The 15677-nt window shown below is 44.5% G+C and overlaps 1 protein-coding gene across 1 annotated transcript in view; it reads right to left on the reverse strand.

The window, feature by feature from the left end:
• The window catches only part of UBALD2 (UBA like domain containing 2), a 29684-nt gene extending 15175 nt beyond the window's left edge, over nucleotides 1-14509 (reverse strand). The window contains exons 1-2 of the mRNA XM_035104539.2: nucleotides 13955-14509; nucleotides 12263-12325 (exon numbers count right to left, since the gene is read on the reverse strand). Of these exons, the coding sequence (XP_034960430.1) occupies nucleotides 12263-12325; nucleotides 13955-14074 (183 nt within the window). The 5' untranslated portion in view covers nucleotides 14075-14509. The remainder of the gene's footprint in view (nucleotides 1-12262; nucleotides 12326-13954) is intronic.
• Between the last annotated feature and the right edge of the window lie 1168 nt (nucleotides 14510-15677).

Raw genomic sequence — 15677 nt, forward strand, 5'->3', positions numbered from 1 at the left:
TCCACAAGCCACCTTTACAATCAAATGCGCATGTGCGCACACACCAATTTCTTTTGTCCACATCCAATTATGCAGTTGGCCTTGACATATATTCAAATGGAGCTTGGCTGTGTTTTTCAGAACTCAATAAACTAAGCAAACAGACATTCATCCTGGGTGCTAGAGGAACTACAGAAAACAACAGAATACTTTGATGTAGCTACTGCTTGCCTTTACTCAAGTCTGCGTTGCTCATTCACTTTAGTAGCACAACTATTCTCCAACAGACAAGGCTACTCGTGTTACCCAATAGCTGCCGAGTCTCCCGTATTCTCCGGGAAACCCGGATTCTTTCCCAGTTTATTCTAGCGCAGCGGCCATTTTGGAACTGGACGGAGCAGGCTCAGAAGAGACTTTTGATGCTGCTCTGCCCAGTTCCAAAATGGCTGCAGCGCAACTTCTGGTGCGGCGGCCATTTTGGAACTGGTCAGAGCAGCATCAAAAGTCACTTCTTCGTGCCATTTGGGTGTCCAGAAAGCAGGAGTATAACCTCAGATGAAACTCCAACCCTTGGATCAACCCATTAGCAGCACCTCCATCATGTGCAGGCAAAGTCTCAGTTTAGCCCTCGTCCAGTTTATTACCGACCCCAAGACATAAGACCGCCACTTTACTACCATCATTTTCGCAGGTGGAAAACTGCAGCAGAGAGGCAGTAACTGAAGCTAAGCCAGGAGGAACACCTAATTCTTCCCAATACAGACAAATTGCTAAATGCATCTGCAGACAAAATGCCAGATATTCCTTACTGCACAGGTTATTTTCTTCCTTTCAGCAATTTAATGAACCCAGTCTGTACCTTCTGCACTTTTTCTAAATTATCTGCCTTTGAGGGGGGAAGTGGGTGGGTTTTGTTTTTGTTTTTTAACTATTCGTGACAAGTATATTTCATTCAAAATACTCTAGGCCAGCACTGGGCTGCCTCTTTTAGCAAAAAGTGCTGCAGTGTTGCACATTAAAATTGTCATACGTACATCAGCATGCAGATTAAGTGCAATTAAAGCATTCTGCATGTTATTTTCAAAACTGTGGCAGACACAAAGATGCGATTTAAATGTATGCCAGCATGTTGTTACACCGTGGCAATAACACAGAATCAGTTATTTTGTGCAGAATTTAGGACTTGGAACCTCATATTTATTTCAAGCAAGTTGCTAAATAGATATGCTTGAAATTGTTTGTAGACAATGCCTGACAGTGGTTCAGAAACTGGTGAAATGGGAGGGGGTGGTTATCACCGAGCCGAACTTACGGAGAAGAAGAGCTCACTGCCTCCCTTCCTGGGGCTACCAAAACAGTACAAAAGAAATACAATCAAATGGGCTTCGTTACACAAGTCACAGAATACAGATTTTCTTGTGGCTGTGTTTTAAAACAGAGATTGTGAGGAAAGACGTACACCAGGCTTCAGGAATATGTTTTGTCAGAGCAGAAGACACTTGGAAACCAGTGGGACAATTACTGTATTGCTACAAGCAACTGCTTGTATAAAGCTGCCCTGAATCCCCTCAAACACCCCCCTATCCTCTTGCTGCAGTCAGGAGGGAAAACCAGAAGTGATTACCAACTGAGTGACTGCAGGACTGCACACCCACTTTTAACACCCTCCCCAGCTGCTTTGGAAAACCTGCCTCCATGGTCCAAGAGTCTAGGACAGAGATCGACAACCTCTGGCCCATGGGCTGGATGCAGCCCACGAAGGCCATTTATCCGCCCCACAGGCCACCTGTGAACCGAGCCGCCCACTTGGTGAGTCCCCTGCGCACTGTGCTAAACCGGTGCAGTGCGGTGCGGGGACTTACCAAGTGGCGCCGGAAATGGCGCCTGCACAGACGCCGGAAATCGCTTCTGCGCAGGCGCGATTTCCAGCGCTGCAGACATGCGCAGACGCTATTTCCTGTGTCGCGCTGCACCCGTCCGACCCACGGACAACGTCCATGGGAATGATCCGGCCCATGGCCACATAACCTTGCCGATGCCTGGTCTAGGAAAATGGACAGAACTATGCATTTATTTTTGGAGACTGTTAAGATGCTGTTGGATTCCCCAGTGCCATGATTTGGAGGGCCACACATTCCCAGTCCCCATTTTAAAGGAAAACAAGGGTTATTGGCAATGTTGCCCCACCAGCATTGGAGAATTCTATTTCCGAAGGTACCCCCAAACCTCAAAGAGGTGGTGAATGTAAAAAAGACTGGCAGGCGAGGGGAGCACAAGAGCCAATAACAACTATTTCAAGCCCCCCTGATTAGCATAATTTCAGCCTCAACATGCTTACTTGCTTTGAGGTTCCCTCTCTCTCTCTCTCTCTCTCTCTCTTTTTAAAGAAACTCGTTTATATAAGAAAATCACAAGCATCAAAAATATACAAAAACAGAAGTGTCCATCCATTCTTACCACAACATTGAAAACACTTGAATCTTCAGCTTTTAAAATTACTGATCCAAACTGCTATAAGATCATAGAATTCTAGAGTTGAAAAGGACCATGAGGGTCATCTAGGCGAACCCCCTGCAATGCAGGAATCTTTTTGCCCAACGTGGGGCTCGAGCCCTATATTTTTATATTTAATAAATTGCATTACTTTTACATTGGTCAATCAATTTTCAGTGAATTTAACCCATCTTTGATTTTCTTCTTTCCTTATAATGTATCATTATTCAAGGGTTTGATGAAGCAAGAGGATGGGAGGGAGTGGAATCTCTGCAATGACAGCTAAGTACCTCCCCAAATAATTGTCCATGTGGACTAGGCAAGTGTTATATCCATGTGGTGCTCTAAAGAGTGCGCGCTGGGAAGGGGGTGCCAGGGAGTGCAGACAAGTGTGTGAAAAGGGGAGAAGAGAGAAGAGGGGCAGATGACTGTAACCACGCTTGCTTGTGACACAACAGGGGGACAGTCCCCGCAGATTCTAGAAACAGAATGAAGAGCAGCCCAGCAAGAAGCCAAGTTTGCTTCCAGGTACTGCCTCGTCTACATGTTAGGGCCCTGTCCTTTTAGGCTGCGTATACAGCATACATTTAAAACACAATGAAGGCACATGGCTTCCGCCAAATAATCCTTGGAAATGGTAGTTTGTTAAAAGCACTGGAAACTGAAGCTCTGGCAAAGGATAAGCTACAATTCGTAGGGTTCCTTGGGGGAAGCCATGTGTTTGCAGCCTTCGATCACTTTCTGCTACCCTTGATTTCCAAGTAGCTGAAAAATGGTAGGACTGAAGAGGGCAGGATGGGGAGATTGTTCACTGAACAGCATTCACTAAAGGTCAAAAGGTTGTGGCCTTCGCTGCAGGAAAGCGCGGGGTGTGTGTGTGTGTGCAGATTTTATTGTAGTTTTCAGACTAGAGTTTGCCTTTTCAGGCCATCTTAAAATAATTCCTCCATTCCCCTGCAACTCTCTGTGCCACTACACTGTTATGGAAGGTCTGATACTCTGGGGTAGGTTCTTAGGATCAAAGAAGGCGTCAGGTGTTTTTTTTTTGGGGGGGGGAATGGGTTAAAGATTACCTTCCCTCCTTTCTCCAACTGGAGATCTTCCAGGATCAAAGTTCTTCTGATGGCAACAAGTTAGTCATGCCCACTAATTTCAATGGGTCAATTCAGAGAATGACTAACCCTAGAAACAGTCCTCTTGATCCAGGCAGTAACATCTTAACACTGATATTGGGTCACTGAGTCACACACTATACATGGTTAGTTTTAAGTTATGCAGCCTCACTCTAGAGACCATTCACTGCAATGGGGAAAAAACCTTTAAATACTCACAACCAAGCAATTACTTCCTTCTTTTCAGATGAAGTACCTAAACTACAATTAGGAGATTTAATTCAACGTCGTTTTGGGGGGAGTTTCCAAATGGCTAGCAGTTCAAAGGCAATGAAAGCACGCCCAAGGCAGCTTTATGCCTAAAACACATGCAAGTATACATGGAATTTTGCCTCTGTAACCCCCACATACATGACCTGGTACACTGGTTGGATCAAGGGAACAGCTGTGCTGGTTTCCCCCTTCATTTATTGCCTATCTACAATGTCCTAAAGGCAGAGTCAGAAGGTCTCTCCCCACATGCTTACTGGCTTACAGCTCTTACATCCCTAACACAAAAACCTTCCACAAATACTATGCAAAGATTGAAAGATCATTAACCCCCATCTCTCTCTCTCTCTCCTCCCCAACTGCATAATGTCTATGGCAACACTGTCTCATACTGAATGTAAACAAACTGTGAAAATGACTAGGAATTGAAAGTAGTGTTATAAAATAATATTGGGAGGGTTGCAGGACACCATTACTAATGAACAGAGAGGGGTGACCGAACCTGACAGCTGCAGTTACCCAGAATCCCTCGCAACACCACCTTCTTCGCCTCTGCTCCACTCCAGAGACCCGCACCCCTCCCCGCTTGGACTCAACCCTGCCTTAAGGAAGGCTTAAGGATCAGCATATGCGCACATTTCCACATGACTAGCAACTTGGGAGCCATAATTCGCTGTCAGTGGTATCTCATTCACAATGGAAGACTCCTCTGAACAAAAGACAGTGATCAACTCTTAAAAAATGTTAATTTCTCTTTGTGTTTAGGAATTCACACCTGGGAGGGGTGATAGGAGGACTAGGAGAGGTGTCAAAAGTGCTCAGATTTCTACCTTGAACCCTCCTTTTTTGAGAGGTATTGATTACATAGCTGTGATGTAGGAATGATGTATTGGGGGTGTTTCTTGGTGATGGGGAAACTGATAAAAGTGGAGGTTCTCTTTTGTTCTGGGTTCCTTCCTTGTTCTCCTGCGTGAGGGGAAGGACCCTGTTGCAACAGCAAATAAAGGCTTTGCTTCTCAAACTTCTCTGGTTGGCCTCTGTTATATATTCTCCAACCGATGGAGAACCCAATAAGGCTCTTGTGTACCCCATAAGGGAATAAGAACAGATTTTGCTTAGAACAGTAGAGAAGCTGCATGTACACTTTTGTTACACAAGAAATGTTTAAACAAAAATTCTTCTTCAGCATCATCTCTTAGATCCGTAACCACTGGCCATGCTATCTGCAGCTAATGGGAGCACATCTGGAGAGCCTGGGTCTAGAGAACAGGCAGTAGTCACATCGCTGAAGCTAAGCAGAGCTACTTCTGGATGCAACAAGGGCATCTGGTTTTAAAGATGCCCCTCCCCCCCCCGGAAGATGATGTGGGGTCTGAGTACCATTAAGTCAGTAACTGGCCCAGGCAAGCACCCACCGAACTCTAGAAGCCAAATGCTGATACTAACTGCAAAGAGAGGTGTGTGTGTGTGTGTAATTGCAGGATCAACTTTTTTTTCCTTTTCACTAGAACCCTAAGGTTTACCAGTTGATTCTAAGTACAAAACCATGGGATGGGAAGCAGGCAAGCATTTGGAATTAAAAGAACAGCATACTGTGAAGTTCCTGTTCAGGACAGGAACTTGTGTTTGGTACTAGAACCCAAGCTTGCAATCCTTCCACCCAAAATACCACCCCTGAGCTTTTCCTGAGCTTTCTTCATTTTGGCAGCCTAATGTAAAGCGGGTTGGGAGAGGCATTTTTCAATCACTAAGAGATCTGGAACTACTTTCTGCTCATCCAAAGAAAGTAAAAAAAAAGTAGTTGTGTTGCACAAAGTTGTGAGCAAGCTTTTGAGTTCCCCAAAGCTCTTCACCCGGGGAAGAGAAGAAGAGAAAAGTCTGCACTGGCTTCAGTCTTAACAGAGGATGTGGGAAGAGACAGCAGACTTAATTGGATTAGCCTATCCCAGGTGCTATGAAAGGTTTCAGGTAACACCCAAGAGTGCTAAGATAAAGAAACACACAATTCCTTATTTTGGAGAAGATAAAATCCAGTCCCTGCCCATTCTGCTGATCTTTCTAAGACAGGGGTGGGGAACCTCTTTTCTTTTTCCCCCAGTGGTGGGCAGAGCAGTGGGTGTTACTTTTAGCAATACAAAAGGCAGAGAGATTTTTTTTTTTTACATATTCACACCTCTGTCCTCCTTCCAAGCAAGCAAGAGGCATTATGATCACAGATCAAAGACACATTCCAGACAGGCAAAAGTATTCCCAGGAACTATCTATGGCCTCAGGGACTGGGTGAGGCTAGGGGAGAGTTCCTGGTCAAATAGAGAGGCCCTTCCTTGAGGAGGAAGGAGAGAGGAAGCGAAACAGCAGACTACCGTAGCATGGTGGCAGGACACCAGTTGGGAAGACATGGATAGGGAGAATCTTTGTTTCGGTGGCAGGGTAGTGCTGGTGTCAAGCAAACCAAGGGATTGGCTTGTAGACCACAATGAGGAGGGAGGTGATGTCGGCAACCCAAGACTCTTTAAGCAGAACTAGATGCCCCTTAACTGAACTGCCACAAGAACAAATTAAAAATACACCAAGTTTCTCTCCACTCCACCCCCCACCCCTGAATTTTTGTTTTCTCTGGGGAGCCAGGGATTTTCCACTGGGCTTAAGCAGAAACACTGCTTCATATGCCCCACATGCTAGTGTTTCAACCAGAGAGGGGCTGGAAGCAAAGCAAAACGCCACCCTCTAAAATCCAACATTAAGTTCCTGAAATGCCTCTGGGAAACATAGATTACAAAAGGGGTTTCTGGGAAGGAATAGACTCACACAGAACATCATGACTTGAGCACTAGTTTCCTGATTAATGTGTCACCGGTTATAGAGACTGGGGGAGGGAGGGAATTGAAGATAGCCTTCCAAAGGAGACAGGATATCCTTTGTTTGCAATCTCTATTAAACTGCCCCTAGCGAATGCAGGAACTGTAAACTCCTTAATGCTTGGCAGTTGGGAGAAACATTCCAGGCCATGTAAAAATGGGCCCAGCTCATGTCTCTTTAACACAGCTATGATACAGCGACGCCGTGGCTTAAATCTCCTTCTCAGAAACAGTTTTTATGAATAAATGGAGCCCTGACAAATCTGCAGTATGCATGCTAATGAGAGAAATAAGGAATTTTAGAATGCCAGACAAGGAGAGCATGAAGGAGGTTTTCCTCCGACTGCTGAATCTGTTTACTTCCATTGTTTTGGTTTGGTGCCGCTTTTCAAGGTGGCGTCTACCTGTCAGCGAACACTGGTGACTTGCTTTAAACACACACACACACAAACACACCCCACAACATACAAATATGAGGATCAAAGAAAGGAGGCCAGAAGTGGATTTGCTGGCAATATGTGCAGAAGGGCACACAGCACCAAGAACTGGATATAAAACAGATTAAACAGGCTAAGCTCCCTGTAGCAGTCAGGCACTGAACTAGGCTCCCCCGCTGTGTGCTAAGCATTTCAAACACCTTGAATCAAATCTGAAATCCTACTTGCTTCTTTCAGACCGCTAGCTGAGCTGCAGAAGAGACTGCACAAGATGAAAGGGGTCCGCCAAGATTCCAGCTTGGCTCCGGGTATGGACATGATTAGCCGAGACTCCTGGTGATCCCTGAAATGTTGTCCAGCTCCATGGTGCAAAAAGGGCATCATCACCTTTCCCTTACTTACCCTTACTTACCCTTATCAATGTCTCACCAATGTCTCACACACCCAAATGACAAACCCTCAATGCTGCTTGGCTCCATTCGATGTGCTGCAAACCCCAGCTGCCAATCACAGGTAGCTGCCTTCTCCCAAGTCAGACTCTGGAGTCCCGTCTAATTCAGTATTGTCTCTATGTGCTAAGCTGGTTCTCCAGTATTTCAGACTGGAGCCTCTCTCAGCTGTATTTGGAAATGGCAGCACTTGGAACTCTTGCATGCAACACACATACCAGGGTTTGTCGTTTCCTATATGTATCATACCCACTCACCCGCCATGGTTCGAAACCTCACAATAAGATGACATCATGCAGATTAAGGTAATCAGGAGCCAGATTTCTGGCGGCAGACATATAATGCCATCCAGCAAAGATGGGACTTTTTAAAGCCATTTATTGGGACAGATGCATGGTGGTGGGCGGGCTGTGCCCATGTTAAACATCCTAGCTATATAATAAAAAGGCTGCTACTACTGGACCCAATAAACTGGATCAAGATGGCATCTCCAGCGACTCTAATCCAGGTGTGAGGAATCTTTGAACCTCCAAATGTTGCAGAACTACATCTCCCATCATGCCTGGTGATTCTTACCTAGGCTAATGGGAGCTGTAGTTCAACAACATCTGGACAAATAAATAAAAAAATTGCCCAGTAGCACCTTAGAGACCAACTACCAGTAAGTTTGTTCTGGGTATAAGCTTTCGTGTGCATGCACACTTCTTCAGATACGCACGAAGGTTTATGCACCCAGAACAAACTTAAGTTGGTCTCCAAGATGCTACTGGACATTTTGTTTTGTTTTATTTTTTATTTCGACTGTGCCGGACCAACACGGCTACCTACCTGAATCTACATCTGGACAGTGTTAGCTCAGATATATAAACTAGGTGCCAAATGGCACCTTAAATCTGGGTTACAGTAGCCACAACAGAATGTCTATTTGCCAGGAGGTTGGACTATGATCTCAACTACTGTACATTGCTTGACTGTAGCTTGCTCTTACAACAATTCACTTGCCCCAGCATGCAAGTAGGAGAACCACACTCAGTGGAAGTGGAATTAACTGTGGACTAAGGCAGAGGTTTTTAAACTGTGGGCGCCAACCTGGCGCCCAGAAATCTCCACATAGTCACAATTGGACCCACACCAGTAGGAAAACATGCCTGGCTAATTTCTAACACTGCATCTGGAGGGACAAAAGTCCCCCATAGTTGCCTAACCGAAGGGTCAAGAGGTCTGCTTTATTTCCCCCTTTCCTGGAGAACTCAGCAAACTTTTTGTACACATTTTAACACTGCAACATAGGATCCCATTCCGCAGCCCCAAGTGCAGAATATCTAGGGTTAGCTGATTTACGATTTAGAGGTTTAATGTTACCAGGAGACAGGAAAGTCAACAAGGTCTCAGAGAACTTAGTAGGCCTCACCACTTGGGATGGGCTTGAATTCCTTGCAAGTCACATGTGAAGCGACTCAAGGACACTGTATGCAAGTTTTCAAGCAAACCTCTAAACACAAGAGATCTACTTTCACATTCAGGATTAAAAGAGCAAGCTTAAATTAGCTCGCTGGCCACAGGGAACGTGTTCCAACAAACCTGGCAGTGGAATATGAATCAGGATTCCAGCTCTTGCCACCTCATACAGGCCATTCCTCTTATACCACAGTTTATTTCCCCACATCTTGAATTTACTTGTCTATACTGTATTGCACAGCAAACCCCTGACAAAAAGAGGGAGGACTCTGCTAAAGGGCAAGAAAGAACCTAACACATAAACTTTGATAAGGCATTCATAAAATACTAGTGATAAGGCAAAACCAGAGCAATGATAAACAAAACCAGAGAGATGAGGATATCGTGAAGCCATATGGAGAGGGGGTGGGAGAAAAGATCCTTTAAACAGACTAAAGATACTTTAGAGCAGGGAGCTGTTAAATTGCAGTTCGAATAGAAAATGCTGATTCAATATTTTAATAAAATCTTGAATTGTTCCAGGAATCAAAACAAGAGAGATATTTAACCCCCAAGTTGTAACCTTGGCATGCCAAATGGAAATTATCTTCTAAAAGCACGAGAATTCTCCATCTTTGAGAACTCAGCTTTCCTTTGCTAAACTAATACAGACATTTCCTGATTATCACTAATACTTCTGTTAAACTGTGAAAGGGCTTTACACCCCCCAAAGCTTTGTTTACTCCTGAAAGCATTATTTGCATGCAAACCTCAGCTTCACTACCTGAAGAATCATGGAGCAGATGAGGTGACAAGACCCTTCTCTGCCTGATATACTAAAGTCAGAGTAGGCTATATGTGGGGCTAGGTGAACAAATAATCCAATCTGCTGCAAGACAGCTTCCTATGCTTGTGGAAAGGAGCATTTGCTAAAGTTAACCTATCTCCAAGAAAACTGGGCCACACTGCTCATTGCAAAATATATACAGAAGCAGACCAACAGAGTTTTCTTATTTAATTTTTTTTTCGGTCATCTGGAGAATAGCAAACAGTGTCCTCAAATTTCAGTCACTTACCATTTACAATTTTGTTTTGTACACAAAATACACCTGGGACAAAAACATAGCCCCCAAAATCTACTAATTTTTGACATTGGGATGTGTCTCCCCCACCCCGGCCAATGTTAATCTATTGTGGTAAAATAAAAAGTACTATTCCATTTTTTTCTCAAAGAAAAATCAACCCCCCCCCCCAAAAAAATAATCAGTTAGGTGCCCTTCTTCTGATACCACACATCATGGCTTTTATTCTAGGACATTTTACCATCCCAAAACACATTTTAATCAGCTTGGAGTAAAAAAAAACTACCCCATAAAACTTTCAATGTCCAATTATTAGTTTTCTTAACTCAACAAGCTCATGGGTGGGGGCCACTGTGCGTGTGATGTTCATTTCCAATGTCAATAAAAGGTGTAAATGTGTGGAGTTGCATACCTATGCAGTCATGTTCAAAACTTTCGTATTTTGGTATGTGCAATTGTGACAAAACATACATTTTCATGGGTTTCACAAGTGAAAGTGTGCACGTTTCCCCAACTCTTACACTCACATTGGAAAGGTACCTAAAACAGCCTTAATTCTATGCCCAGAATGTATTATGGTTTAAAAGTCTTCTCTTCGAACAGGCTCAGAATCTGTTGACATGAAAACTTAATGTTTAAGTACAGGGCTTATTTGGCAGTGGCCCCAAAGTTGCTAAACATCCTTTCCAGCTATGTCTAACCCTGTAGAACTTGAAAATGCACAAGAGTCTTTAACTGAGAGTGTAAATATCCTAATTTACTTTTTTTAAAGGAATGTTGCAATTATTTTCCATAAATCACTTTGTTAAGTTCTCTTGAAAAGCAGTACAAAAATGCCTTAAAATGAGCAAGACATGCACACAAATATACATTTCAGGAAATTTTATGATACAGACCCTCTAATGTTCTCCGCTGGATGTTTCCTATTAATTTGTCTCTTTTTGTTCTTTTTACATTCTCATAACTTTATCATATGATTCACTTTAATCTATTTTGAGGCCAGCCTGAGGAAGATAACTAAGAATCTAATGAGCATGTCTAAAGGTGGAACACTACATAACTCAATTTGTGGCTATTTGAATAAACAGGATCGCTCTTACATAGCTACACATTCCTATTGCAGCTAAAGCTTTACAGATATGGGCATGCAATAGCAAAAACAAAACAAAACGCTTTGAAAATGTTCCCTAAATTCAAATGGGAAACTAGTAGGTTCTCAGGGTAATAAAATCTACGCTGACCAAGTAGCAAGCCTACAGCATTAAAATTCCATGAGATATTTCTTCCCCAGTCTCCCCCCCCACTCTTTTAACAATGGCCAAGTATGGGGGGGAGGGGGAGCTGCAACTTAAGTCTCTATCTTCTATTATCCTAGCACACAGCACTGGTTTAGTTTCCTTTTAAAAAAACCACTTCCTTTGCTTGCCAAAGAAACTTGCCCTCAGTCAAGGTCATGTAAAGTTTTGCTCAAGTTTAGATGAAATGTGCAGAGGCAGGGGGAACAAAAACCCAACTTTGTCTGAATTTGCTCCTTCCCTCCAACTCCGAAGGCTTTCCAGTTATTCAAGAGCACAAACATAAGTAAGATAGATTTATGTGAGCACAAAGGTTGGGGGCGGAGGGAGGAGAAGAGAGAAACAGAAGTCCATGTTTCCTGGCAGACATTTTGGCTCTTGTTTACATTTGCAGTCTGTGTGTTTCTCTTGTTGCAGAGCAATATGGCTGTCTGAAGAGCTGACAGCTTTGAATGCACAACCAGTGCTGGCTGCAGGCTCAAGTTCCCCTCCCAGTATCAAAGGTTGTGTAAAATTATGCAGATGTTGCACATACAAGGCAAAAGAGTTCCTCCTCATATTTACATGGTTCGACAAGTCAACTGCTGTTAAGGAGAGGGGTGGTCTTTGATTTGTCGTTTAGAAGATGCTTTCTAACTAAGCTTATGGGAAAAGGGCTAAGGCAGTTCTGTTTGGGGTTTATGTGTCCACAGAAGCAAATAATATGCAAAGTGTTTCTTTTTTATATATAAAAAAAATGCACGCACTCAAACACAAACACATACTCCCAATTGCAAAATTTCACTTCAGCCCACAAGAAACAAAGATACTGTGAAGAACAGCGTGAACCTGAGAAGTTTGAGCTACTTACCATTTGATGGTGGTGGTGGGTGTTAGGAATGTTGGTTTCTTGAAAAAAAGCACTCAAAGCAGTCTATATTTAAAAAAAAAACAAGCCTACAATTAGAACAAGGGGGTATAGCCTGAACAAAGTAAGTGGAGGGCAAGGATTAGCAGCAAGATTTTTGCAGCAAAAGGAGAAGACCTCCTGACATGCTTCTTTTCCCCCCTCCCCAAATACTTCACGTGTCAGCAAATAATCTAAGGCCCGGTTTGGGCCCTTGCATTCTTCAGCATTGGCTTGGGACACCTTTGAAATGTTAATTTGCCTTCCCTCTCCCTTTTGGGAAGGGAGAGAAGAACAGGAGGAACAACAACAAAAGAGACAGAAAAAAAATCCAAAACAAACATAGCTCCCCCTGCCCTGTCTTCACAAGACAAGAGGTGTCCACACACACACACACACACACACCCCAAAAGGCAGGAGCCTAGAAGAAGAGGCTGAGGAATGTAATACACACCCACCCCAATTGCAATTGGGGGTGGTTTCCTCTTTTTTTAAAAAAAAAGATAATCAAGTCAGAAATACAAGTGTTTGTTTAGATTTAAAACAACAAGAGGGGCAGGTAGAAGTATTGGCGTAAGTATTGGGCAGAGGGGACGAAATTTACCAAGTATAAACACTATATCTAGGGAAAGTGAACAAAGAGCCTTATTGCATCTGTGGTCAAGATGCTGGCTCAAACCAATCTTTTCCTGCTCCAGCCTTATTAACCAAAACAAAGAGCACACCTTTAAAGCAGTTCGGCTAGGCTGGGCAGAATTTGACCACGTTCCTCTTTAAAACAACGATGTTGCTATGTTTCACCATGCAAACCCGCTTCTGTGTTTGTGTGTGTAGGAACACACACAGGGCGCGAGAGATTACTAAACACAGGCCAAGCTTCGAAACAGATCCGACATCCCCACACCGCCCCCTTCCCCGGTCGAGGAAAAAAAATGCCGTCGTCTCCTTGACACTTCTTTTCCGCAAGGGCCTGGTGGCCTAGTCAAGAAATAAATTACTATTAGGGGGATGGAGGCTAGATAAGCAGAAACAAACCGGTCGTCTTTTTCTCCACCCGCCCCCCCTCCTAACTACCGCATGGCCTACTGGAGGTTTCAATTCTTAAGAGCTTCAACTCGAAGCTTCGTGGGTTTTGGAAATAGTTATTCCAACGATTGTTCCGACCACCCCCCTCCCCAAATGTGATGCAGCGGCCGTTCTCTCCCGGCCTAACAATTACAATAACATAAATGTGCGTCCAGCCCCCCCCCCTTTTCCCCACGACCAGCTGCAACAAGAGATTAGTCAACACGCAAAAGGCCCAGCGCATTCCCAGCCCCGGAAGGCACTTACTACTCCGGGAGGAGGCAGTCGTTCTTTAAATGCCTTTGATGGGTTGTTTATTTATCTGTTGCCAGCAGAATTCCGCGCCCCCCCCCACTCCCGCGTTACACAAAAGGGTGCAGGATCTTTTTGTACGTCTGTGTGGTGCGGAGGAGGGGGGCTATTGCTGAACGCAAATCCACCACCACAGGCAACTGTTTCCGTCACCCACCACCCTACTAAGAATTGGAGGTGGGGGGTTCGCATTAATTCCCACCACCTTTCGCTCGTCGGCATTGCGGGTGGGTGGGGGGAGGGGTGCCGCGTGGGTAAAAAGAAGGGGTCTCAACGCACCTCGAACTGCCAGTGTGCCGCCTGCAGCAGCTGCTTTGCTTGATCCGCCGCACAGCCCGCAGCCAGCACGAACTGGTTGATCATGACCTGATGCCGAAGCTCCTCCATATTCACCGACATGGCGAGAGAAACGAAACCACAACAAGGGAGGGAGGGAGGAGGAGGAGAGCCAAACACGGCGCCGGCGGTATGCGTGAGTGTTCCGGGGAGGGGAAAATCCACAAAGGATCCCTTCTTCTCTTCCTCCCCAAAACTCCCAAGCCGCTTCTGTGTATCCGAAGCTTCAGAGCCGATGAATCGCCCCTCGGCCTCCCCCTCCTGCTTCAATCGGCACGAACAAGGGTATGTTGATGTCCCCCTCCCGCCCCTCTCGTAGCTCCTCGGCAGCTAAAACACCACAAACAACAGCATCCAGAGGAGGAGCATGTGGAGAAAATCGGGGTGGGCAGGGGGGGAAGCCGGCGGTGTCTCAACGTTCTATTCCACGCTTCCCGAGGCCGCTGATTGGCCGCTGCAGCGTTCTCTGCGTGTATGAACGTTCGGTCCGAATCTTCCAGGCGCTGGATGTTTCTCTTTCTTTGTCCCGCCCCCTTCAAACCCATTGCTTGCATTTGATTGGAGAAAAGGAGCCACTGGGCTCCTTGTTTATTGGTTAGCTGCTATATTTTGGCTGAGATGAATGCTGCTATTGGTTAGGATTTTTATCGTAAGGGGGAGGGTAAAACTATGCTCTTGTTTGAACTGAACTGGAAATTCTACTCCTTTTGTTGATTGGCTGCTCTGCTCCCCCTCCCATTCTTTTTTCCACTGTTGTAAAAAAGAAGAAGTAGAAGAAGGAAGAAGAAGAAGAAAAAAAGTGTAGTTTGTAAAAGCCAAGTTCATTGACGAGCTTCACTGTAACCAGCATGCTCAGCTGGAAAAACAAGAAAGCACAGCAGTGATTCATTTCCTTTGAAAAGGCTGGTCATCCTGAAAACTAAAGTTATCACACAATAGAAAAAGATATAGATAAGACTTATAACCACAGCAGGAAACACAGTTTAGAACTTCCGGAGCAAAAATTGGAAATGTTATTTCTTGTAATTTTATGCTAGCAAAATGCTGGTGACAACTTCCCCTTGGGGGGAAAAACATGAATTTGAAGAAATCTGAAATGCAGTTTTTTTTCTTTCTGCCTTCTTTTTATGAATTAACTTCTCTAGGGCCTTGAATGAAAGGGTGTAAATTTTCTAAGGGCTTCCGGACTCCCCAATGGCTAAAGGAAAATGCAGTCGATCCCTGATTACCTTTAGCTCTACTGCCAAGTGCTGGTTGCTGGGCAGAGCCATTCCTACGCGATGCGATAGGGACAGCAAATTTGGAGTTGCCATTAAAAGACAGCATGTTGGCAACTATTGTTTGATTGCCATATTTTTTGTTACCACCAAGGGAGTGGTCCTTTAGGCATATTGCCTCCATTTGTCCAGGGCCATCTGTGCTGCTGAAACTGTTGTGTGCATGCTGTTGTCAAATGTAAACCTGCTTGGGTTTATTTGCACACACCTTCCCCTCTCTATGAGGTCCTGCAAAAGGCTATTCTCACACTGGTATTCCAAAATGCAATCCGCAGGGAGTACTGACATGCAGGCTATCACCTCAGTAGATGGTAGGTGCATCTGGAAATCTGTGTGGCTTGACTGAAACTGCAGCTTGCTGTGGGCTAAAAGCTCTTTGAGAATCACAC

The sequence above is a fragment of the Zootoca vivipara genome, chromosome 2, assembly GCF_963506605.1.
Source record: "Zootoca vivipara chromosome 2, rZooViv1.1, whole genome shotgun sequence".
In the NCBI taxonomy this organism is placed as follows: Eukaryota; Metazoa; Chordata; class Lepidosauria; order Squamata; family Lacertidae; genus Zootoca; species Zootoca vivipara.